Below are 27,311 nucleotides of genomic sequence, written 5' to 3'. Positions count from 1 at the left end.
GAAAATGACCAAAAAGATAAACAGCGGAGCAAGAACTGAGAACCTGACATGGGGAACTAGAAAGCAAACTGAAGAATCAGTGAAATGGCATTAAGAGCAACCGAGGAAATCGTAATGAGGAATGAAAAACAGGAGCTATATGAAGTGGGGCAGAGGTGGTAAAATAACAAGAAGAACCAGAGGGATTAATCAGGGAAAGTGGATGCAGCTGAGAAGGAATGCAGGCAGGGGAGAGACGAGATTACTGAAGGCATTTGGGAAGGGGAGAAAACTAGCAGGAAGAGCGAAGGTAAATAAAGCAAAGAAATAAAAAAAAGGGGAAATGAGTCCAAACCTAAAATAAACAGGAAGAAACAAACTCAAAGAATAAACAGGGAGAACAAATAAACAAAAACGAGGTGTTAACTAAAATGGCAAGATGGTAAGGGGCTATCTGTCAGTGAGAAAAAAGATGCCCTTGTAAAAAAAGCTTTTTTAAAAATCAGAGTTTTGCAGACGACGGTAGAATATACAAAAACACAAACATTCGTATAGTGGGTTTATATTATTATTATTATTATTACTGTTCTTTTGTACTTAAACTATTTTCATTGCCACTGATCTCCCAGTTAGTTGTGTAAAATAAATCAGTGGATATACACTTGATATCTGGCTATCTCGTTTCATTCATAACTTGTTTTTTTTTTACAATAGATGTATGAATTTATACCGTTTACAACCCCCCTCTGTTTTACACAAGGGCGTGGGTTGCCAGTTGGGCTCGTTTTCACAGAGCCGGTTGTTTCTTTCGCAAGATTTGGCAACGTCGGCGATCAGTCGGTGGGATTCCCCGAAATTTTGTCTTTTTTTCTGAACTTTTTGCTCAACACTTTTGACGTTTTTCTGTAAAGAAAAAAGACAGAAGAAATCCACACAAAGCTGTACAACTTTTTCTTTTCTTCAACTGACACAAATACCTTTTAAGGGTAGCATTGCAGTGGTAGGAAATATCTGTACTATGGGGCAGCGGTAGAGCAGGCGCCCTACATACAGAGACTGTTGCACTGGAGCCGTCTTGGGTTCGACCTTAGCTGCATGTCTTCCCCCCATAGCTCTCTCCCCATTTCCTGCTTGGTAACTGCCTATAGACAGCAAGGGTTAAACAAAAATGTAAAACACTTTTTTTTTACAGCAACTTCTATCTCACACAGAACTAGGCTGCCTCTATTCCTTAATGGGAGTAATTAATAACTGCTGGAGGCATGAAGGCTCAAGCAAAATATGTAAGACGCTGTTTTCACATCTTTTTATATCACAGTTGTTAAAGGGAAAACATGAAACGGGTCACAAAATTTAAACCGTTCATCTCAAAGCGGAAAGAGTAATAGGTAAGTGAAGCAAGGGAATGAAAACACTTGTACAAAGGTACTAATGCAGACCATTATTTATGAATATTTATGATCCGTGTCCCACAGCCCAAAAAATATATCTGTTATTTCAGCAACATTCAGCTATAAAACCTGATGAGAGAAGGTCTATGTTTTCTTTACTGAAGGCATCAGGATTATTATTGAACCCAGCAGTTATTCTGTCTTCGTTTTGTTTTATGAATGCTTTTAGGAGGATACTATCTCGGGAAAAGATCAGTGAGCAAATACCAGGAACAATCATAGCTGTACATTTTTTATTTTACATGTTTTCATTTTAACATCTGGTTGTGTCGGTTTGATAGCGGCATTTCCAGTCCATGTTTAAGAATCATTTTCAGCACTCCGGCCGCAAACTTTGAAGGACTATTTTTAACATTTCACATAATGAAATCCAGGTCATGGGTTGACACACTAAAACAATTTCCTTACTTTTCTTCAGCATCTCTGATGTGTTCTGTCATTCCGTTACAGCGTTTATTGGATCAGTGTTTCTGTCTTTTACTCCCAGCTTGATTAGTTGGTGGAATAAACGTGAGGTCAGCCGTTGGTCTGATTTCCATTAAAATTGAGTTTGAAAAAATGCATTGCTCTGTAGCCGACGATGACAGCATCCCATGATGTGAACTATCAGTACTTCCTCATCTCATCTGCTCTGTCAGGCTAAAGAATGTGTTATTGGTTGCTTTATGTTACATGATTTTTTTCTCATGCATTATGCATATTCTGATATGGCTCAGAATTTCCTGGTAACCTTGCAGTTTGACAGATACAAAGAGAAATGATTATGATAATATAACACGGTGTGGTTAATGGGAAAAGGCTCGTTGCTTTCCATGGTACCAGCAGAAAATACTACTGACACCAGTATTACAGTATCTGCTGTGGAACAGCACAAGAACTCATTTGATGTATTTAGTGAAAACATAGCTGGTCTTAGACGGTCCAACTTTTTGGACAAAAATTGATTTAAAATTTAATTTTACTGCAACACCACGTTGACTGTTACACAAGGAGATTATGAATATAGCACATTTGACCTACTCTTAAATGTTTGAAGACACTTTATAGATTTGACGTAATAGCAAAGTGAGATGAAATATTGCTTTTACTTCACTGTTTTAATTTTCAAGATCAGTAATCTTAGTTTTAGTGTTTTGATTTGACTCCATCACAACCACAGCAGTGCAGCGAGATCTCATGGCGTAAAACCTAGCAATATCAAAGCATAATTTCTCATCAAAATATGGTCTTTCACCATGTCCTTATTTGATAAATTAAATGTGTGCTGTTTCTGTTATTCCCAGATATGTGGGGGGTGTGCGTAAAGAGACTCTTACCTTGAAGTAAGACAGTGGGTTCTTCATTAGAAACATTAAAAACAACAGGATTATTTTTAGCCAGAAAGCAATAATTAAACTGAAATCAGGGTTTCCTCCAGAATACTTGCTAAGCCCGGTGCTGTGGGATCTAGGGCAGTCATCCAGCTGTCCGCCATGTTTTTGAGTTAAGACTAATACCTAAACACCAACTACAAAGTCTTAAAAAAAGGCAATGATTAAGAAAAAATAAAATAAATAAACAATGCTTAGCCTGGTGGGGGCACAAGTAAAGCCTGATGGTCCGCCAGACTTATAATACATTGGGGGAAACCCTGGAAATATTTTACACTAATCAAATTCTTCAAAAAGCTTTTTTTTTTTTTAGTTTTTGAAAACTTCAAAAAGGTTTTCAAAAACCTCTTTGAAAGTTTTTTGACTTTCCAAAACCCGGTTACATTACATTACTGGGTTCTTGTTTACCCGGTAATGTAACACCAAATTCTTAGCGAACTATAATTACTGAATGCGTTACATAGCAAATCAGGAAAGTTGTTTTTGTAATTATTTGATGAATGTGACGATTATATATCCTATACAGCTTCCTTAATATGATTGCTGTGAAATCCTTAGGCTGATTAAATGAAGTGAAATGAAGTAAAGTATTTATACCAAAAGATTAAACATGAACAAAGCCCATTTCACAAATGTCTACAGTAACTAACACTGATAGCAACCATTACATTATGATGGTGCAAATACAATGCCTATAAAAAGCATTCACTCCTGCTGCCTTAAGAGATGTTGCATTATGGACCCCACTAGCTTGCACTGACCCGTGCGCACTCTTACGAGTCTTTATTCTTATGTGGTTTCGGAAACTGTCGGTCTGATGGAACATCCGCCCTGGAAGGCTTGTAAAAGTAGGCAAAATAAATGCAGTAAAACATTGGGAAATCCTGGAGGACAGTTAGGTTCTATCTACCAGAGAACGTTTATTTTCCAGCAAGACAACGACCCGAAGCATCCACCTAAAGCTACGTAGGGATGGATTGAAGAAAGCAAGGTGGACGTTCTGGATAGGTCCAGTCAAAGCCCGTACCTCAATCCAATAGGGAATTTGTGGCAGGACTTAAAATGGGCTTTTCACAGCTAATCCCCATGCAGCCTGACAGAGCTGGAGCAGTTTAGCAGGAAGAATTGAGTGAAACTGCAGGGTCCAGATGAGCAGCCTGACTGAGACCGATCCACACAGACTCTCTGGGAGTGAATATTTATGCAGTCACCTATTTTATGTAAAATATTTTTATTTAATTGGTACTATTTTGTGGAAATCAGTTTTTACTTTGACAGTGAAGCGTTTTCTTTTTTTTGTTTGTTTTTGCTAAATTCTAATTTTATTGCTCACGTTTGTCTTAAAATGAGAATAAAACCGTTTCAGGTACAGTACTTGTGAGTAACTTTATATCCTTTTTCTTCGGGGTGTTGCTGGTCTGCCTTCACTATCGGGAAATAATTTTCTGCTGCAAACACAAAATATTTTATTTCAAAATAGATTCATAGGCCTGAAAAAACTGATGGAGTCTAACCGTAAAAAGATGACGAGCGATTCATTTCTTTCAGGGGTTTATTTAAATATAAAATTTTTTGCTAGAAATTTTAAATGTTTTAGATTTGAACAAATTGGGCATGTCATCCATGTAACGAGGAGATCTATTTGTATTCTCTTTATTGGCTACCGAAAGGGAGACAGCAAATGACTTTGTGATGGCCACTCTAAAACTCACTGCTAATATCCTTAGATCTCTTAAGACGTTGCTTCATAATCTTCTTTCTTCCTTACAACATATATTTTGCGGTGTAACATTTTTCATCTAATGAATGTCTTTACTTGACGTTCCTTTTACTTCACTGTCATGTAACGATGTTGTTGTAGAAAACCTGGCGCAGAAAGGTGATGAATAAGGATTTAATGAACAGTTGAAGTTGAAGCAAGAAAACAAGCTGGTGACAGCAGCAACGAATCTACCCATGGAGTAAATGAACCGAGGAGAAAAACCTCTGAAGAGTTTGATTACTTAATGCCATACAGGTGGGGAAATTAACAGCTGTCGGAAAGCAGAAAGCAATGGAGGAAGGAAAAACACTACTAATTGACCAGACATGCAAAAATACGGTGACAAAATTAACCAAACTAAACTCAAAGTCATAAATTGCAACATGCAAACTATGAATATCACTGTGCAAAAAGAACCTTTTTATTTCAAGATTCAGTAGTTTGGTTTTTTTGTTTTTTTCCTCAGACTTGAAATAGACATATTTGAATAGAGTAGGTTCTGTTGTTTCTTTCAGTTTTATATTCATTTGTTAGTTTTGTTTTGAAACTTCACTTGTGTTTTGTGTTTATGTATGTAGTGTTACCTGCTCTGGGACAACCAATAGAAGCCAGCCAGTTGCAGTGCATCTCTTCTTTTATTGTATTTTGTCTTGTGTGATACAATCTGCATTTCCGTGCAGGGTGCCCAGCAAAGAACTGGATGAAACCCTGCACGCTTTTTGGAAAGGCAGCTCAAGCTGGACTGCTGCAGTAGATCTGATTACACTGCATATCAAATGTGCTGCTACTATTATGTCATCACCCTCCTAAAATAAGGGCTTATGTCATTTTTTGCTAAAAGTAATTTTGAAAAGAAAAAAAAAAAATGTCACCACTTCTATTTTGCCAAAAGATGATTTGGGCAAAAAACCCTAATAATTACTTTTGGCAAAAAAATGGCTTAGGCCATTATTTTAGGAAGGTCCCCATCTTCTCTCAGCAAATGTGCTGCCATTGTTGACCTGTGCTGAGTGTGGCTACATGGTGTGGCTGATGTTTTCACCCTGTGAAGCCACTTCTGTTCTCGCTCTCATTAACGCTAAGAAAATATCCTTAAGGAGGATTGAGCCTGAATCCCAAACTTCACTTAACATTCATTCCTATGTGTAGTGACGGATGAGATGTCTCATTGAAATAAACATCATACTGCATTTACTGTAGTCTTTGCCACTCTAATGCTAGTTGCTCCAGAGACAACGCAATATGTTGCAATAAATCTTAACATTTCAAACATGTTCGCAGTTTGATAGGAACAGTTTCCCTTTTACTTCAGAGCACATCCATCGTCTGACACGCAACGCATCGCCTCCGTGTGCTGCAGAACGAGGACCATCTGTTTTATATTCCTACCTATCACCGATTTCCCTTTGAGTTGTGTTGACTGGCACACATTTGTGAGCCTTGCAAACCTATCAAATATCTTGAGAAGGTCTCTGTCAGGACGTGAGATGTGGCAAATTATCTCCTTTCACAAAGGACGCCCAAAACTCACTTGTCAGCAGAGGCACGTTTCTTGTTCTCATTGTGACAGGATAAGCAAAAAGAAAGATACGGTGGTTTATGTCATCCTGCGCCTGGCCTGACAGCCAGTCATCTGAGCTCTTAGACAAAGCTGGAAGCTCCGAGGAAATCTGAGTGGCAAGCTGAGTGCTATCGAAACTGTTTTTTGTTAATTCATCGTCCGCAGCATATCCTGATATTTACTCACTTGCTGCATAGTGCGGTATATAACCTCTGAGATTGGATTTGTTTAAAAGGTAAATGGCTCTGTTCTTGTATAGCTCTCTATCAAGTCCAAGGACTCGTTGTGCATTATACTGCTGTCGTGAGGTGACCCATGCCATTAGATGAGTAACTTTAACATTTATGGACAAACCACAGTTTTGTTTACTGGGTTATATAAACCTTATATTGGGGGTGGTGGGGGCTGATTGTGACCGTGCCATGGTGAAAATTAGGTGAGAATGAAGGTTGAATGCCAAAACATCATGAGGGAACCAAGGTCAAAAGATAAAGTGTGGTTAGCTGTCCTACATCATACTTGCTACTGTCAGAATGGTCAACTTACCACGACATGTGTTACACAGTTATTTATTTGTATCTAATTATCATTATTTTGTGGAAATCAGCTTTCACTTTGACCTTTACAGTTTTTTTCTTTGTCGTCAAAAGCCCAAGTTATTGCTCATGACTGATTTGCAAAAGCAATAAAAGGGCAAAACATTCAAGGGTTAGGGTTAGGGCGTGAATACTTTTTTTATATAGACACTGTAGATACTCTTGTACCATATTGTCAGGTAGGTATGACAAAGTCACTTTTTTATTTATTCAACGACATGCCTCACCACCAAATCGTGAGTCCTAATCATTGAGGATCTAAACTCCACAGCTCTCGTTGGAAGCCATCCATCTTTTAGGAAGGAACTCAGCTCTGCACCTTGCCCTTCAAAGTCTGCTGGTTCTTTGATGCGTGACTCGAGAAAACCAAAACAAAAGTCTCAGCTTAATCCTGCACAGGTGCAATGCTGCTTATCGTTCTCCACCTGCAAGGACAGTGCACAACAACGTCTTTCTTTAATTTTGCCGCTCTGCATCGTGATGTATGGCAGTGAAGTGAGGATGAAGAAATAAAGTTACTCTGGTTTAGTAATGCAAATACTGGCATCAGCTCTGCACTTTTAAAGGATTGACCTGGTTGTCAGCGTTGATTTTCATTAGGACTGTACTACACTAAATTTGCTGAGCTTTGAAAACTCGGGGCAGGGTTACGCTTGGCAGGTGACTTTGACCTTTGTAACTTGATGCTGATTGGCTACACAATCTGCTCTGGCAGCAGTAACTGGACTTTTTACCTCACAGTCTCTGTCCTGGACTGTGAGCATCAGCAGCGCGAAGCAGCTTACGTGTAGCGGCTTGCCGTATTTTGTTTTCATCCACCAAAAGCAGCGGTAAGAAAAGTTGAGTAAAAGAGGAGAGTCCAATTATCGTCTCTTCAAACTGTGATGCAGCTTGCTGTGTTTAACTGGGAGTTAGTCCGCTTAATTGGTTGTAGCTGCCAGGCGCTTAGAACACTTTCAGCAGGAAAATATTAATAAGAAACTGACTCGCTGCTTCTCCTCACATTTCCATAGGAAAATAAATAAATAAAAAACATTTGTGAAGTTCTTGTTGTGACACAAGTTTAATAATATATTTTCAGAGAAGAATTTATCTGAACGTTGAATCTAAGAATACATTTTCTGTCTTTGTTTCTGAACACTAAGCAGGTGATTATCTCAGATTGACTATGTGCCTTTACACCTCATTACAAGACTTTCCATTGATTAAACTGCCTTTTGCACAGAGCCTTGGAAAATAATTTCTACTTCTTGAACTTTTCCCTTTAGTTTTAACGGCTAAAAAAATTAAGACATGTTAAAAATGAAGCAAAATTTGGATTTAATACTGTGACACTCCAAAATAAAAGAAACTGGAACTAATTGTATTTGAAAACAACCTCATTAGTAAAATGTGCACCAGAGTGTAATAAATCTCAGAATAGGCGAATTTGTTCTGCGAAGGCTTTGGAAGTTTGTTAAAGAACATTTGTGAACGAAACAGTATTCAGAGACCAAGGGACACAACAGACAGGTCTAGGACAACATTGTCCTAAAACACAGAGAGACCAGCGTCTGAAAATGGGATGATTACTGAAAAACAGCAACCCTGATGAAACATGACTGTCCTCCTAAACTCTAGGACTTAGGAAGGAGAACATTAATCAGAGAAGATTCAAACTCTGTAACACTGCGACATTCAGCATGGCTGCCTTAATGTAAATACTGTGTTTGCGAACATTGTACAAAATTCCAACGTCATTTAAAATGAACAGAACATAGGACTCTAATTCAGAGAATGAGAACGTTTGAGATGACTGAAATAAAGGGAAATTTAACCAGTGAGAAATGGCTGAGTATTGCCTTTGGAGACACAAGAGGCAGAATAACTTCCTCCAGGAAACTCCTCTGGTTCCAGAGCACGTTCCCGAAGTGGGAGCACACCTATATTCTCACAGCGTTTATAAATTATTCATATCTTGTGTGTCACTCTGTCATTGTTTCAAATGCTGTCACACAACTGCCTTAAAAAGGATGGAGGTTTCTTCCTTGCCTGTGGAACCAAAGGTTAGCTAAGTGTCCGCCTAAGCCTCTTCATTAGCCAACTCTGTAAATACACCAGGTCACCGTCGAGCTACGAATAAGCAAAATCTAACACGAAGCCGTTCATTTTTCTCACTTCAAAATCTACTGCCTGATCTGCACTGGCGGTGACAGCAGCGGTTCTTTGGACGGCACACAAACGGTTGGATTTTCTTGGCCAAATTGTCCCACAATAAAAAGCTTTCTAACAAGTTCACTTGGATATAAAGCAGTATACTTTGTAATCTCTTTTAGATAAGAATCTGCACCTAGTAATTTATTATTTAAATGTTCACTTCATCATACCTGTCTGAAAGCTTTATGGCTGCCGGTTGTTTTTGGTCTCTAGTGCTACTAATATCTCATTTAGGTAACATCCTAACATGGTATTGGCAAATAACTTTTTCATATAGACTATTTCATAAACAGAGACACTATGTCATGCTAAACACCACAATTCCTACATCATTCAAAATACTGAACTATAGTTTTCAGACATTGCCAGGATTTTTGCACATTTGCTGCCTTCTTATAACCCTAAGTTGTTAGGATGTTTATTTTGCCAGGCATTCTGGTGTCTCTAAAACAGTTTCAGTCAGTGAACAGGTTGTAAATCTATTGTACAAAAAGGTGATGCTGAAGCATCATTTACCATAAAGTAATGTAAGATGCTTATTCACCTTTTCCCTTTCCTTTCTGTTTGAAAATGGATTTTAGAAGTCCCTTGGTAGGGCACATTTGATGGCATATATTTCCTTTTGTTACCGTGATTTATATTACTTTGTTTGATAGGTCAGCTGTGGTCACATGACTTGCCCCAAAGCTTGGCCACACAGCGAGGATTAGCTGTACCATGGATGTACACAGCACAGCTTGCCTCCTGTTTTAACCCAGGTGGTGAATCCATTTAACACCACCCCTTTGAGGTGCACACGCCCAGCCGAGCCAGTCCACTGGAGATTTTCCACTTGGTTCTGATTAGCCACTCTTACATGTTACCAGTCGTCTCTTCTTTTTCTCCTGACAAGTCTATAAATCTAAAATCTGTAGACAGGACTGTCTAATGTGCTTCTGCAAGTCGGTATCTTGCACTCAGCATTATATTTTAAAATCACCAAATCAGTGTAGTGAAGCGGGATGTTGGAGGGTGCCAAAAATGAAACAATGTGTTGCTCCTGTTTTGCATTTCGACAGAAACAGAATAACCAGAGTCACATGGAGAAACACCTGGGAGTGGGGATATTGCGTTTGTAGCTTAAAGTAAAATTTAGCACTCTTGGGTGTGACTGGCTAAACAAATTCATCTGCTAATCTCTGTGTTTGGCTAGACTTGGGAGAGTTGAGAACTAATAGTGTAAAAAAACAGCAGCAATGAAAAATGTAGCAAGAAATCTTCAAAATGAATCCATTGTTCAGATGTTGTTAAGGGCAAGACACATGCTCTTAGCACTTCAGCCTTGTGGCTATGGCAACCAGAGACAAAGGTCCATAGAAATCCCTGTGAGTTTATACAGAGGACGTATGGAGTATGTTCATTAACTCATTGGCAAATATTGACTGAACACATCTTCTGGATGATATTCAATTAACTATGTTTAAATGGTTTACTAAATGATCACTATCGATGGTCTGTAAAAGTGTCTTCTTCCCACTGCAAAAAAACTAAGTGAAAAGATTTAGTTTAGGAAGCCTTTGTTGTGACCTTATCTTGTTTGTTATGTGTTGCACATTTAATTATTTAACATGATCAGTAAGACAAAGCCAGCAGGGTCGCGGCTCACTTATTAATGAGCTATAAAGAATTCCTATGCAATTTGGCTTTATCTTTTATAGTAAAGTTTAACACAAGAATGTGTTAAACTTTACATGCAGTGAAAAATGTAAGCATTCGTGGTGGAATAAATAGGTCAAGCTCGGGTCCTCTACCAGAGGCCCGGGAGCTTGAGGGTTCTGCGCAGCATCTTGGCTGTGCCTAGAACTGCACATTTCTGGACTGAGATGTCTGATGTTGTTCCTGGGATCTGTTTTAGCCACTGCTCCAGCTTGGGGGTGACTGCCCCGAGGGCCCTGATGACCACTGTGGTCTTCACCTTCCAGGCCTTTTCCAGTTCCTCTCTGAGGCCCTGGTATTTCTCCAGTTTCTTGTGCTCCTTTTTCCTGATGTTGTAATCACTTGGTATTGCTACATCCACCACAAATGCTTTCCTCTGTTGTTTATCCACAATACATACTGTATATATACAGTACAGACCAAAAGTTTGGACACACCTTCTAATTAAAATGGGTTTTCTTTATTTTCATGACTATTTATAAGGCAAGAAATCCCACTTATTAACCTGACAGGGCACACCTATGAAGTGAAAACCCTTTCAGGTGACTACCTCTTGAAGCTCATCAAGAAAATGCAGAGTGTGTGCAAAGCAGTAATCACAGCAAAAGGTTGCTACTTTGAAGAAACTAGAATATAAGGGGTATTTTCAGTTGTTTTACACTTTTTTTGTTTAGTGCATATTTCCACATGTGTTATTTATAGTTTTGATGCCTTCAGTGTGAATCTACAATGTCAATAGTCATGAAAATAAAGGAAACTCATTGAATTAAAAGGTGTGTCCAAACTTTTGGTCTGTACTGTATATACACTGCTTGACCAAAAAAAAAGTCGCCACCAAAAAATGGTCACACTCTCTAATATTTTGTTGGACCGCCTTTAGCTTTGATTACAGCCCGCATTCGCTGTGGCATTGTTTCAATAAGCTTCTGCAGTGTCACAAGATTTATTTCCATCCAGTGTTGCATTAATCTTTCACCAAGATCTTGTATTGATGATGGGAGAGTCTGACCACTGCGCAAAGCCTTCTCCAGCACATCCCAAAGATTCTCAATGGGGTTAAGGTCTGGACTCTGTGGTGGCCAATCCATGTGTGAAAAAGATGTCTCATGCTCCCTGAACCACTCTTTCACAATGTGAGCCCGATGAATCCTGGCATTGTCATCTTGGAATATGCCCGTTCCATTTGGGAAGACAAAATCCATTGATGGAATAACCTGGTCATTCAGTATATTCAGGTAGTCAGCTGACCTCATTCTTTGGGCACACAATGTTGCTGAACCTAGACCTGACCAACTGCAGCAACCCCAGATCATAGCACTGCCCCCACAGGCTTGTACAGTAGGCACTAGGCATGATGGGTGCATCACTTCACCTGCCTCTCTTCTTACCCTGATGCACCCATCACTCTGGAACAGGGTAAATCTGGACTCATCAGACCACATGGCCCTCTTCCATTCCTCCAGAGTCCAATCTTTATGCTTCCTAGCAAACTGAAGCCTTTTTTTCTGGTTAGCCTTACTGATTAGAGGTTTTCTTGCGGCTACACAGCTGTTCAATCCCAACCCCTTGAGTTCCCTTCGCATTGTGCGTGTGGAAATGCTTTTGCGTTCACAATTAAACATACTCCTGAGTTCTGCTGTTGTTTTTCTTCGATTTGATTTGACCAAACGTTTAAGTAATCGCCGATCACGATCATTCAGGATTTTTTTCCGACCACATTTCTTCCTGGAAGACGATGGTTCCCCACCATCCTTCCAGTTTTTAATGATGCGTTGGACAGTTCTTAACCCAATTCTAGTAGTTTCTGCAATCTCCTTAGATGTTTTCTCTACTTGATGCATGCCAATGATTTGACCCTTCTTAAACAGACTAACGTCTTTTCCACGACCACAGGATGTGTCTTTTGCCATGGTTGTTTAAGAAATGAGGAGTTACTCATTGCATCAGCTGGGGTTAAATAACTTGTTGCCAGCTGAAAGATAATCGCCTATGCAGTACTTATCCAATAGGAGGCTTGTACCTATTTGCTTAGTTAAATCCAGGTGGCGACTTTTTTTTTGGCCAGGCAGTGTATATACTGATAGACATATATTATATATATTATGTGATAGACTGATTTCTAAATATTTTTTACATTAAAACGTATTATCTTGATGAGAAAGTGTTAGTGAAGTCTGAATGCGTGAACACGCATGAGATCCGTTTGATTGGACGTTTCAGACCCTCCGACTCTGACTGATAAAATGTTCCGCTTCAGCTGAACTTCCAACGGCCTAATGAAGGAGTTGTTTACTCCCTCTTCAGTGGGCAACGCTTCTCAGTTTCCGCTGATAAATTGGTGCAAGTCATAACTGAAGTCGGGCAGACAACAAAACAGTCCAACTACTGAGCATTTAAGCCATTTTACTTCAGCCAATACATATTAGTTGTGTTTGTGTCCAACTGACATCAAAGAAAAGCATTTATTTTTTTATATTCTTCAAGCTTTGGACTGCCGCTGTGAATCAAAAGCTGTCAATTTATACACCCGCTAATATAATGCCACACAGTCCTTGAGTTAAGTTGGAAGTAATCCCAGCGGTTTGGTGAATCTAAATATTAATAGTGACAAGGAAAACAGCACGGTGCCTACCCAAAGGAAAATCTGATGCAAGGTTTTACTGTGTTGTAGTGCATTTTGTCTTATTTCTATGTGGATCTGATGGACAGCAGTGGGCGAAAATCTGTGACTTTTACTAGTTTTAGTTGATTCTTTTCTTCAGCAGCTCAAGGCAGCTTATTTACAGAGTATATAAGCTGCTTAGAGGCAACGGCACAGGGACAAAGTTAGATAGGAGCAACAAATGAGGAGGATTTAGCTTCTAAAGAGAAAAAATGTTTGCCCTCAGGGTTTTCCAGAAAAGTTCTAAAAGGTAAAAGCTGGAAGTTTATGTTGTGAACACACAAAAAACAAAACATTAACTCACTGATAATATTTTTCAATTTTTTGTCTTTTATGTCTATGTCAATCTTACCGACATAGACATAAAAGTCTGTCAGTAAAGTTTTCGGGATGCTTCTGCAGTCCCAGTGAAGAATGAAAGGCGTCATCTTGTGGCTCCACCTGCTTCATTGTTTCAATACATCAGAAACTATTATTTCTGCCTAATATTTTCCGGGTCAAATCCAGATCTGTCATTAACAATAATGACAAGTTTACATTCAAACTTGTCATCTGCTATGTGGAAATGCGGTTAAAACGCGTTCGGCTCTCCGAGCTGATTTCAGATCATTTAAGACAAACGAAAGAAGCTCTCCACCACCTTTGTCCCGCAGGAAGTGTTTGTCCACTAGTTCAGATTCATGTCAGAGCTTTGATGGAGTACTCTGATAGAAGTGCACCCCCCCACACACACACACACACACACACACACAGCTGTCGCCTCTGACCCTGCAGTGGCAGTAAGAAGTGACAGCTTGAGTAATGCTCTTCATCTTGTGAGGTCCATTGAACTGAAGGTTAGGCAGTGTGTGCTTGGAAGGAAAACAATAATCTGTCTTTAATATGAATTCTTTGTCACCAGGTCTGTCCCAGCGACTCCGGCCTGAGAGCTTACTGTGCTGCATTCTCATATCTACAGACATGTTCTATTTTCCTAAGACAATCCCTTATAAACCTGACCTGTACTGTAATCACATTGGTCCTGATTGATGGCTCCCCAAATCTTTTAAAGCTCTTCTTTGTTAACCTTTTTTCTCAACTTTATTTATTTATTTACTCATTTTGAGCCTCTGGAGTCTGAACTATCAATCACATAGCATGAAAAGCAAATTTGAAGTACAAACTGGAAACAAAAGTGCTTATAACATTGGTATTTACAAATGTTATAAACATAAAAAGTTTTAAATTATACCTCCAGGCACTTTGCAGATGTGGCTCCTTGCTGCTCTTCTCTCCCACTGTGTGTATTTCTTTTGCAACATAGTTAATTCATAAAGCTCTACTGTGATTATTCCAAACCAGAAACACTCCTAAGCAGAAACAGATGGTGTGATAAGTAGAAAACCAAGTATCTTAGATTGTAAAAAAAAAAAAAAGAGACAAAAAAGGTGAAACAGACCCAGTTCAAACTGTATATAGAATGAGTCCATATTGATCTGATCACATTTAGAATAACTTTCTTAAGAACACCTTCAGAACTGTCCTTGGGATTGTATTATATTGGCAGTTTGAATATAATGATTGAATAAATGTATTATATCCTGGGACACATTGAAGGGAAACCAGCAGACCTTACGTTGCTGTGTTACCTACTCAGAAATAAAAAATCCAATATCACACTGTGAAAGAGTCAGTAAGTAACTTTAATTAATTTTTTTTTTTTTTTTACATTTTTGTTAAAACTGTCAGTAGGGGACTGATAATGTGTGAAAAAAGATGAGCTCCTCTGCTTACTTCCAGTGCTTCTACAGCCATCTGCAGAAATACACCGCTAAATCAGAAACAACCAATCAGAGGCAGGTACAGTACACCACAACAGGCTAGTTAACATGGCAGCTGGTTATGACCGATGAACACTTGTCCTGTGATGCTAAGTGTACCTCCACCAAAAGCACAGCTGTATTGCGTATACACAACCAATCAGAGCTCCTCCTGACTCTGATTGGTTGTTTCTGTCTGCGTGTGGTGCATTTCTGCAGATGGCAGTAGAACAACAGGAAAGGACCAGGGGAACTCGATTTTTTCCACAGATTGTCCGTCCCATGTTATACTGTCCTGACATGGGGACAGTTTTAACAAATATGTAAAAACACACATTTTTTAATAAAAGTTATCTACTGGAAAACTCTTAAGAAAAGATTTAGGTTTAATGAAGTTATTTTTAGAAGCTCATTGAAATGGCTTGTGTTAAAAAATGCAAAGCACAAGATGTATTTTTTTTTTTTAAATGAACTAATGAAAGTGTATGTAAGTTAGCTGCCATGTGTTTTACTACAGTGCTTTTTTATGGGTTAATATCTAGTGGCTGTGGGGTGAAATGTGATTTTGTAAAACCTCACATTCTCCTCTCTCTTTGTATCTCCTAAGCCTCACAGTGATGTTTTTGAAGAGTTTGTGGCTGAAGTAAGTCTTCGAAATGTGACTAATCTTGGTAAAGGTCACAATAAACTAGCTGTAAGGACTGAATGTATCTTATCTTATTGAAATATCAGCAGAAATGTTGAGTTCTTCATAACACTTGTATTCGTATGAATTATTTAACGTAAAATTGAATTGTGTTTTTCAATTTTAAATCATATATATGAGTTCTAATAAAATGTTTAGCATAAACAGTTGTCTTTTTGACATTGCATTTTTTTTTAATAACTGCTTTTTTCACCCATCCCTCTAGTTTACTCAGAGTCTATTTAAAACTACTTGTTGGCTTTGCAGAGGAGGTTTGAGTCTGGAATAAATTGTGGTTTTTTTTTTTTCCTCAAAGTCAACAAATTATCTTTGAACATAAGCCGGGCACAGCTTGTTTTAATATTTTACCTAAGCTCGAGAGAAACACCTGCGTCTTGGAATGACCTCAGAGGTGCCAGATGCATCATTGGCAGCTAAAATAATTATAGAAATAAAAGTAAAGTATACAGATGATCAGGTTATATTTGACTGTGCAATAAAAAAAAATGTAAATGTAAAAACAATTTACAGCCATTTCCTGTATATTTAGCTTGTTTGACAGATTAATAGATAAACATGATAGGATTACAGCTTTATAATCCGTTTGTCTTATCTCCACATTAACAGTATTTGCTCAAGTGGAGGCTCTATTCAGGTTATCAGATTTAGATAACTATATTTTGTCATTCTCAGTTCGTAAAAGCTTTTGGAACTGCTGCATAAGAGAACACAGAATAAGTGTTATTCTATGTGTATACCGTTAAAAAAAAACAAAAAAACTCCTCCTCACCCAAGACATACATGTTATTTGTAATATTTGAAGTCGCACACTGTGTGGCAGCGATAACACGTCATCCAGTATTGCTGGAAATACTCTGTGGTACAGGAAGCAAAGTGGGAGCATTGCTGTTGAGACTTGCCAACAGCAATGCTGTCTTGTGTCAGCTTTGAAGAGAACAGCCGTAAGTAGAGTTGTCCCAATCAGGTTTTCTGTTGTCTTTGCTTACAGTCAGAATGGTTGTGCAATAAGCTTCTCCCAATGCAACCCCAGTTTTATATGTCAATAAAGATATAACAAATCTGTAGCTTCGGGGTTCGTTATTCAACATTAAGAAAGAGACTGGGTGAAATCAAACTTCTGCTGACAAAGAAAGAGAAAGCAAAGGTCTGTCTTTTTTAAAAAAATAACAACCTCTCACTGTACATTTGTGTAGATTCTCAGTTTTCCAGGTCATGACAATCATTTGTTTAGATTGAGGGCAACTGGATTTCAACAAGAGAAGCAATGAGAGAATAAGTTCGGTATGATCTTGATTCCCCAGGGTTTTTTTGGGGGGGGGAAACAATTCTCTGTGTGTGTGCATTTTGGAAAAATAGCACTCTAGACGTAAAACAGTGTGTTGGCAGAGATGGCTCTTTGGCCTCAGGACGTGGATGACATTATGTAATGCACCCATGTCTTTTTCACAGCACTGTATTTTGTTATGATGTGCATGTGGGGTCTTTTTTTTTTTTTTCTTTTTTTAGCATACATCCAATCATAGCCAAGAGCTCAGGGTTTTGGGGGGCAGCCTCTCCCCCCTACAACCAGTTTCTCAAACTGCTTAATTCAGTCCAACATCGTCCTTCTGCACAAGTCGGTGTGCGAGAGGTTGGGAACATTCTGGAGCTCTTGTGCCGTCACAGGGAGTCATAGAGACAAGCATGATGGACAGGCACTCTCACACTCGCGTCTCCTTCCAGTGAGGAATAGTGCCAGCCACTGTGGCTGCTATCCACAATCACCCTGATCATAAAAAAAAAAAAAAAAAACACAGTTGTGCCACCCTGGGTTTTTTTTTTTTCTTTCTAAATGAACGGCTATTCGTTTCATGTAAAATATGCATCATCCGCAGGCTTAAACAAAAAGGCCACAGTTTAATGACTGCGACTGACCTTTAGATTTTTTTTTTAAGGCCATTACGGCTCCTCCAGCAGATATTTCTGCACATGATCACCCTGCTTTTTTTCCTCCCACCGTTGAACACTAATGAGATGTGTTACCTCCCGTCACATACACACCTCCTGCTGGTTTCTGTGCGCTCTCTTAATAGTTCAATTGCAGCATACATAGCACCACATCAGCACAATTTGTCAGCTTGAAATACTAATACAAAGTAATGACTAAATAATTAAATACGGTTGTAGTTATATAATTAATATATCTAACTATATTATCTGCTGCTACATTTGGCGTTTTCTATTCTGTCCAATACCCTTTTAGTCATGTTGTTGCTGACACTCTTGTTGCTCATAGTCTGTCTTAGCCTTGCTCATGACATTCTTCTCACACATTATTACACACACACACACACACACACACTGCTGAATTGAGCACGTCCCTCAATTCAGCAGGGACGTGCTAATCTGTGAATCTATGATTTCTTGTTTAACGCTATTAACAAGGAACAGTGTCTGGGGTTAGCAAACACTGCTAGCTGTGTGAGGCTCGTCTGTGAGCTGCGCAGAAACCATTAGTGTAATAAATAATGCCCCTTTACTGCTTCTTTCACAGTGAGTTTGTCTTCTTTTCTATCTTTTTTTTTTTTTCCCCTCAATTATCAGCGTTATTGGCCAGAAGCAGAAATCACAGCCTGGCACCGTACCATCGCAGAAGCGGAAAGAGAAGAGAAAACATTCTACTCAAGAGAAATTAGGAATTTAACATCAGTAAAGTGTAAGGATTATTTACACGGAAGAAAAAGGGTAGAGCACATAATTGAAGCGTAGGTTTCTAAATCTTACAATGCCAGGGTGGAATGTTGAATTGAATTATTTCAAGGTTTATTTTAAGACATTATGTCAATTTCCACAATTGTAAAAGTTTGCAAACGTTTCTTTAATATGTGGTGTTGTGTGTAATTGTTTGAACGGTTGAGCGTGGGACTGTGAGGCATCTGGAAAATGGATCCAGTTCATAATTCACTTCCTGATATTTGGCTTGATTCCTTTATTTCCCCATGATGTTGTTTTACACTCCTGTGCCTCCATCTAACACACATGTTGCGGTTGAATACAATTTATCCTAACTATGCTGATGGCAATGATTGTTTATCTGTTTTTAGCTTTGACCAGATCAATAACCAGCTTTAGCAAATTTTGTAACCACTTAACTGTGAAAGAGTAGACCTTACTAACATTTGCTGTAACATATTGGTCTTTTCTTTTTGGAAAACTACTCACTAGCTACATTTTTGTTTATTTTGAGTTTTTCATCGAATTAAAAATGTTGTGGTTGCTGTGTGTTGGATGAGATGTGTTGTAGGCTTGTTGGATCAAATACAGCTTAGTGTGCAAGAAAAAGCAATTCCTATAAAGTAGTACCTTAAATAGGGTTAGGAGTTCACACAGGCTCTACATCTTTCTTGGGATTTCAGCACTTGTTCTGTCCACCAGTCACTACAGCACTACAAGACTTTCTGTTGTTGTGATACTCAAGACAGAAATAGCTGCCAAGCGCCAAGTAATACTGTTCTATTAGACTAGGGTCATTTCCAGCGAAGGCGGCTCAAGTTTTGGCAGACTCTTATTTGGCACAGTACTGCAAATTTTATTAGCGGTTATGAAAAATTATGAGAATGCTTGGACAGCTTTTAAGGCACAATGGTTAAAGCATTATGGTCAAAAAGAAATACGTTTTCAGCTGATTTGGTTGTTGCTGTTTTAACTTCTTCCTAGACAATTTCTAGCTTTAGATGAGTGTGGGGACATAGATCGACTGGTAAATCGAGAGCTTCACCTTCTGGCTCAGCTCTCTCTTCACCATGACATACATCACCCACCTGTCTGTCTCCCACTTCATTTTTCCAGAACTCAAAGCGCACTTTACTCTCTTCCGTCTCAAACCGTGGTTTTTCTTGGAGGTGCTGGTTGTCATCACGATCTACTTCACACTCAGCTTTCACAACTTGTACTCTACTCTTCTATTCTACAGCTTTCACAACTGCTCTTGTGAAAGCTGGAGATCACGTTCTGATGATGCCAACAGAACCACATCATTTACAAAAAAAAAACAGAGATCTGATTCTGAGGGCACCAAAATAGATCCCCTACACACCTTGGCTCCCGCCTAGAAATTCTGTCCATGAAGGTTACGAACAGAATCAGTGACAAAGGCCAATGAGTTCAACTTAGTGTGTGCAATGGCTGATCGATATTGCTATGCATAAATAAATTAATTGGGTGATGTTATCCATTTGGTCATGATCTTTGATCCCTTGTTAGATGCCCTTGTTTTCACCCGGACCTGTTGGTGGGGTTTGCTGCAATTCGTTGGGCAACACTACCAATTTGCAGCCTTGACCTTGTTGACATTTTCAGCTCGACTGTTTACAACATCTAATAAAAGACTGCTACTCCTGTAATTAGTTTTGCAGTGCAATGGTTTCTACAGCAGATTACTGCGTAAAATGCTAATAGTTTTTATCGTTCTTTCTGCCATCCAGATGCAGCGTCGATAGCAAAGTCTCTCGAGTGGCTTGGCTCAACCGCACCACCATTCTGTTTGCGGGGACCGAGAAGTGGTCTTTGGATCCTCGTGTCATCCTGATGGAAAACACTGCCATCACAGAGTACAGCATTCAGATCCAAAATGTTAACATTCACGACGAGGGACCTTACGTCTGTTCCATCCTCACCAACAAGAAACCAAAATCCACAAAAGTGCATCTCATTGTTCAAGGTAAGTCGTTGGATTACATACAGCTGCTGCAGCTTTGTCAGGGATTCATTTCAGCTGCCAGATGTCAATCTCTTGTCCCCTTGGGTGTTCACTGTCAGGCTAAAAATCAAAGGGGAAAGCTTTGGAGGGTGTGATTAGGTGATTTTTAAAGAGTATCAGACCGCAATTGAATGTCAGTTCATTCAATTGCGAATGAACTGACATTCATTCGCAATTTCATTTTAAATTCCCTGTCAATATTAATAGTGGGTGTTGTACAATAAAAAAGATGATTTCATCATCCTGATGATGAAATCAGTTTAAGCCACACTTTCTACAGCCATTGAGCTCTGTAATCAAGGATTTTTATGAGAAGTCTGAACCCTGTGGCTACACCAGAAGACATTTAATGAAAGATCAAACATAATTACTACATTAGCTGGTAGAGATATCTGATGGAGAATCAAAATGAGAATGATCAACATCAGAACTGAGCTGTCTACATTCCTAAGTAGATAAAGATTCCCCTGTTTATGATTCTGTAATCTGCAGAGAAACCAACTCGAGTAAAACGTGTTCAATGGAACTCAATAAAACAATAAAATTATCTTAAGAATTTTTTTCTCTCATTAAATTATAACCTTAATTACCACTGGCCGACATTAATTAAAACGTTATCAAAATATGTTGAAACGAATAACCCCGAAGCGTTAGGCCCTGGCTTTAATCAAATCAAATCTTAGCCAAGTCTCTCGCAAAATATTATTTATTCACAAAATGTAATTTGCCGTTTTTCTATCTATCCATGTTCGCTAACCGTGAAGGCTTGTACAATCTGCTCCACTCCAGCCTCACTAACAGATCTGGAGATAACACAAATTAAAACAGAACCAAGTGCTAAATGCGTACAGTTTTTGACAAAGAAAATTTGCGTTTTAACTATTCATTGGTGCACGTGAGAGTGTGTGAACGTCAAAATCTTGGAACTGTTCTCTCATAACTCATTACAGTGTAAACAAATATTTCTGCTAAAGTGCTCTATGTGAAAGCACTAGTACTGTAGGATTTTACAATAACACTATTGTTACATTAGCTAGTTAGATATTAGATGCTCACAGCAAATCCATGTTTTGATTACGCTACTTATTGTCATCACAATATTAACTACTGGAGTATTACAGAACACACAACACATGCATAACTCAGCTGACTAAAAAAAAACAAAGAAAAATGGCAAATGTTTTTTCCTGGTTCTTTAAAACAGAAAATTACAAACTGAAGAGGCTCTAAGGGTACAGATTATGGAACACAAGACAAGACTTTTGTTTTTTGGATTTTTTGGCACTGCTTGACCTTTCATTTTCTTTACCCCCTAATCCTTACAGGGCAGAAGGTTTTGGTTCCTTTTTTCGTGGGTTTTGGTTTATAGCCTCTTCAACATTTACACTCAAGTGCAAGTCTTGAGCTTTTCTTTGACTAAAAATGTCTTTTTGACCCTTCAAAATTTCTATTTGTGGACACTTGAAAACATACGTTTTATTAAACCCAAATTGCCACAATTAGCACACATAAAAGCAAACACAGTGATGAAGTTCCAAAAATAATATTTTAACAATATTCTAAATTATTGGACGGCTCTGTATCATAGTCCATCAATCCACACGGCAAAATGCAGATATATTCAAAGTAACTAAAACCTTTAAATAAATTTAAAGGTGCCTTTTAGTTTGACTAAAACAATCAACCCCTCCACAGAGTGAACAAAGAGTGAACAAAGATATCAACATGTCAGTTGTGTCACAGATGAAACAAGAACCCTGCCTGCAATCTTTGTATGATTATTTTTGTTCTCATATTGAAATTTGACAAAATGTCTGTCCTTTCTGTCATGATTCTTTTTCAACTTGGAAACATTTTTCTAAGCCACGATTTTCAGGCACTTTAAGAACACAAGCGCTGGTGCTTAAAATGTTGTCAATCTTTTATTTTTGCAGCAAATTTGGAATATGCCATTTTCTTCTAATTCAGGGTCCTTCTGCAGAGAAGGCAGCAAACTGCTTCTGAAAGTGAAAGTAAAACCGTGGCGCTGGTGCTGCAGCCGTAATATCTGAGTGACACTGTGACAGGCTGACGTTACATGGGAGATGAAAGTCCCCTGTTGCTGTTGCTGACATCTAGCAGTCTTATCATTATTGGGGAAACAGTGGATTCAAGTCCACAATGTGTCAATATGGAAATGTGGATACCACACACAGTGTTGAAACAAAAAATGTGTGACTTAAGGGCTAGATGCAAACCCTATTCTGTCTATTGAGTGCCACTACAAGTAATCACCCTCTCTATACAGCTGTCTATTGGTCAGAGAACGGACCAAGAATCGATCCTTCATGCAGTCCCACTTCCACCTTGCACTCCTCTGTCTCTCCTACAGCACACCTCACTGCTGTCTCACAGCTCTTATACATACCCTGGGCCAGGGGTGGGCACTCCTGGTCCTCGAGGGCCGGTGTCCTGCAACTTTTAGATGCATCTCTACTTCAACACACCTGAGTCAAATAATGAGGTCGTTAGCAGGACTCTGGAGAACTTGACTGCACGTAGGAGGTGATTCAGCTGTTGGATTCAGGTGTGTTGGACCAGGGAGACATCTAAGAGTTGCAGGACACCGGCCCTCGAGGACCAGGATTGCCCACCCCTGCCCTGGGCCATTAACTCTCCAGACTTCCTGCTGCCATACCACGGCTTTCATACACTTTCTCTAAATCTACAAAGGAACAATCCAGTTCCTTCTGGCCGTCTCTGTACTTTTCCATCGGCATCATACAAACAAAATTTGCATCTGAGTAGTTTTTCTTGGCATGAAACCATAACCATTCTGACTTAAGCCTAGCTTGTACTGCTCTTTTTTCACCGCGTCATCGTATGACTCATTAGTTTTGCTTTGTCTGCGGTTGACGCAATTCTTCTCCCTTGTTCTTAAAATTTGGCACAAAAACACTTCTCAGGCGTCTTTTCACTCTTCAAGATCTCGTTGAACAGCCCAGTAAAAACCTCTACCGCCACCTCTCCTAAAACATTCCCACGGGTTTATTGTCTGGACCAAGTGCCTTTCCCTCGCTTCATCCTTACTAATCTCAGCTACATCCTGATCCACGACAGCCACCTATTCTACTCTGCATTCTTTCTCATTTCCCTCATTCATCAGCTCTTCAAAGTACTCTTTCCATCTTTCCATCATTAACTTGGGACTTGTCAGTACATTTCCCTCCCTGTCCTTAATCACCCTTACCGGCTGAACACCCTTTCCATCTCTATTTCTCTGCTTTGCCAACCTGTACTAATCATTCTTTCCCTCCTTCCTGTCCAACCTGGTATGCAGGTCATCATACACCTTTGTCACCTCTACCTTCACCATCCGCTGCATCATTTACTCCCAGATGACAGAACAAACACCCTCCTGCATGTCTCCCTTATCACATTATCTGTAGCCATTCACTCCTCTGGGAGTCACCACCAAGAGCCTGTCTCCATTGATCCCTGAAAATCCTTCAACATTTTCAGTTTCCACCACCTGGTCCTCAGCTTTGCTTTTGTCTTTATCTTCCTCACCATCAGTCTCAGTTCAATTTCAGTTCAGTTTTTTTATTTGGTGCCAGTTCACAACACGTCATCTCAAGGCACTTTACAAAAAAAGTTATTTCAATCCGATCATGCTTATATTCTGTTTGTAGCTGGACATGCCGTGTAGCTATTATCTTGCCTATCACTACCTTGCAGTCAACACAAGACTGGACCGATCCAGTATGGAGTCCAAGTTTGATTTAGCTGAGGTTAACCTGAATCAACCTAATGCTTGTAACCCCTTTTGCTTGCATTATTTAGGCAAATGAGTACACCACAAAATAATCCTTGATTAGTTGATGATTTATGTACGTCCTTTGTGCTGAGAAGAGTTGTCAGGATGTCTCCAATAGAACCTCACAAGGGCTTTTGTTTATCTTCAGGAGTTGAACTACAAGAAACTGAAAGTCTGTGTCCAACTTACCTGAGATCCACAATGTGCTTGCTGGTTACCCACAACTTACTTTCTTTAAACATGACTTTCCAAGCTACAGAAAAGGAAGCTTTACATAGCAATTGACCTTATTACATTATTATTATTTCAATAAATTAAGTTTATTAGAACGGGACTTAACATATCTTCAGAGATTGTTCAAAATTGGTGCATAAAAGGCACACCATCAGAGGCAGCAGATGATTTTTGCTTTGAGGTTTCTGTCAAACCTCACCGGGCAATATGAGGTTTTTTTGGTTTAGAGCTAAAGGGGTCTTTTCCTAGTTTCAAATTGTACAAAAAACTTGCACAGCATTCATTTCGCCTTGCAGTGTCTGTTACGGCTCTGAGCCTCATTGGCTGGGTTGCAGGTGTTTTTGTCGTCTGCCTTTGTGCTCCTCCCCTTTACAGGTGTCGCTGATCTAGTAATTTGGAGAACACAACATTTAAACCAATGCCGTCTCTACCTTTGGGGTCGCCTTCCACTCTGCCTCTTGGCGCTTGTGGTGCTCTGCTGTCGGGCCTCGGCTTTTTAAAAAATCATTCTTAGTTATGTATCAAGACAACATCGGTCATTAGATCTGATCAAAAAACATCAATTTGGAGCTTTCAGTTTAGTTTGCTTGCTTACTTTTATTTATGACATCAAACAACCTTGAATAAATGAGAGATCTTCGGAAGCATGTCCTATTTCATAAAACACAAATCTAAGTGTTGCTCAGAACTACAGTTTCCTTTAAATAATTTTTTATTCTGGGTATAATATTCAAGTTAGAATGGCGACACATGCAACTCATTTGCCATTCCTCTCACTGCTCCCAGCGACACATTACAGTAGATTAATGATCAAGTGTTCATGGAAGTCCTGATTCTGATCAGCAGAAAATGAGATTGCTTTCTTCGATACAACTCAACATTGGATAAAAGCAGGATTAACTTTTTTTCAATTTAAGCAAATGTATTATATTCTCAGCATTGAGTGGATGTGCACAGTAACTGTCGTCAGTAGGTTCCACTGGGGTACTTGATAGGCTGTGATGAGCTATAGAGCTAGACAGAAAAGAAAACCGACTGAAAGCATTTCTTTGTAGTTCTGGTTCTATGATTACAGTCATTGTCCTTCCCCAGTTTCAGGTGGTCCGCGCCCGTTCAATAGCTTAATTCTAGGATTGTTGAGAATTTAGTTTCATCCATCTTTCCATCATATTTGATCAGGTTCACTCTCTTCTGAAACAAAGGACCTGCTGCCACGGCCATGTTTCACCCTCAACATGGTGTGTTCAGGGTGATGTCCACTGTTGGATTTAACAAAACAGATCTCATCCAAACATCATCCACAAACTTTAAACAGAACTTTGTATTGCTACCCTTTTAAAGCTTGAGGAATACAGTATATATTCATTGACTAATAGTAGTTCAAAGCCAAAATGGAGGTACTAATCAAAGGTTAAATCTCCATCAAAACACTTGGATTGCTTATGCACCATTCACACAATCGTACAATCTTTAAAACAAATCAGTGAAGAAAAATGTCTTATGAAATACAACTTAATCTCCCGAAATCTTGCACTGCTAAACATGACTGTTTAAATCAATATATTAAAAGAAACAAAAGGATCCGTCTGTCACTGGTATTCATCTGAATGGCCTTACATGTGAGAAAAATATAGCTAAGACCAATCAATAAAGCCATGATGAGAAGTTCAGCTGAAGCAAGAAAAACTTCAGTATATTCAATATTGCACAGTTAGTTCAGCACGCAGCAAATGGGTGAGAGCGCATCCACATGGAACCTTAAGTAAATAGCATTCCACAATTATTTGAAAAGTCAATGTTTGAAGAAGAAAAGAGGGATTGTAATCACGACTTCTGTGTGGTCCACATGTTCTGATAAAGTACATTTATGGGGTGTCACTGCAACAGTTAGGAATAAAAGCTGGATGTTTACATCCACGTATTGTGCGAAACTACCTTGCTGTAGTTACAAAGAAGGGTCAATAGTTTAAATATTGACTGTCATGAGAAATTCCATAAATCTCCTTTTTAATGTACAATGCGGTAATTGGTCCTATATGTCATTGTGACCTGAGCAAAAAATGTTAATGCCTCAAAATACAACATTGATTAAATGCCAAAATGTTTGACCATAATTTTAGTCTGGTGCAATTCATCTTCCTGATTCAGTTTTAGGGTAAAAGAAAGCAACAAAAGTCTGACAAATTCTAAATTATAGAGTTTGAATACTATATAGTATGCATGTGGGTGTGGGTGTGTGTATATATATATATATATATATATATATATATATATATATATATATACAGTAAGTCTAAGCACAGTCTTACACTACCTGTTTTATGAAACATGCAGGGTGTAGAATATAAGTTGCAAAAGCTGCACTGCGTATCTTACTGTAGTCTTGCATCAGCATTTGTCTCATATTTGCTGTTCTACTGCTGCCTGCAACAAATTACAGTACAAGAACAATCAATTGACCATGGAAGACCTGAGTCTGATCTGGGAAAAGGTACATGGCTTCCTTTAGATCCTATCTGAGGAATGCATAAAAGTAGGTTTAGTGTTTTTGAGAAAACAGAACTCTTTCTGAGGTGAAAAGTGTTTTATTCTGTTTAATCAATTTCACTACATGCATGGTACATATCATCTCTTTTTGCTTGTCTGAAGTCTGTTTGTCCTTAAAGGTTAAAGCTGTACTTCTGCACTTGATTAAAACATTTTCATTCAGAGTTTTACTAAAGGCTTGCCCTATTTAACCCCTTAAAACCTGAAAAACCCTTCAAA

At 38.9% G+C, this 27,311-nt stretch overlaps 1 protein-coding gene across 2 annotated transcripts in view; it reads left to right on the top strand.

The window, feature by feature from the left end:
* Nucleotides 1-27,311, top strand: part of opcml (opioid binding protein/cell adhesion molecule-like) — a 285,206-nt gene that overhangs the window by 193,883 nt on the left and 64,012 nt on the right. For both annotated transcript variants that reach the window (XM_032576660.1, XM_032576659.1), the window contains one exon: nucleotides 20,241-20,476. In XM_032576660.1, the coding sequence (XP_032432551.1) occupies nucleotides 20,241-20,476 (236 nt within the window). The remainder of the gene's footprint in view (nucleotides 1-20,240; nucleotides 20,477-27,311) is intronic.

This window comes from Xiphophorus hellerii, chromosome 11, assembly GCF_003331165.1.
Source record: "Xiphophorus hellerii strain 12219 chromosome 11, Xiphophorus_hellerii-4.1, whole genome shotgun sequence".
In the NCBI taxonomy this organism is placed as follows: Eukaryota; Metazoa; Chordata; class Actinopteri; order Cyprinodontiformes; family Poeciliidae; genus Xiphophorus; species Xiphophorus hellerii.
Note: the sequence above shows the minus strand (reverse complement) of the source record. Positions and strands in the feature narration are given on the sequence as shown.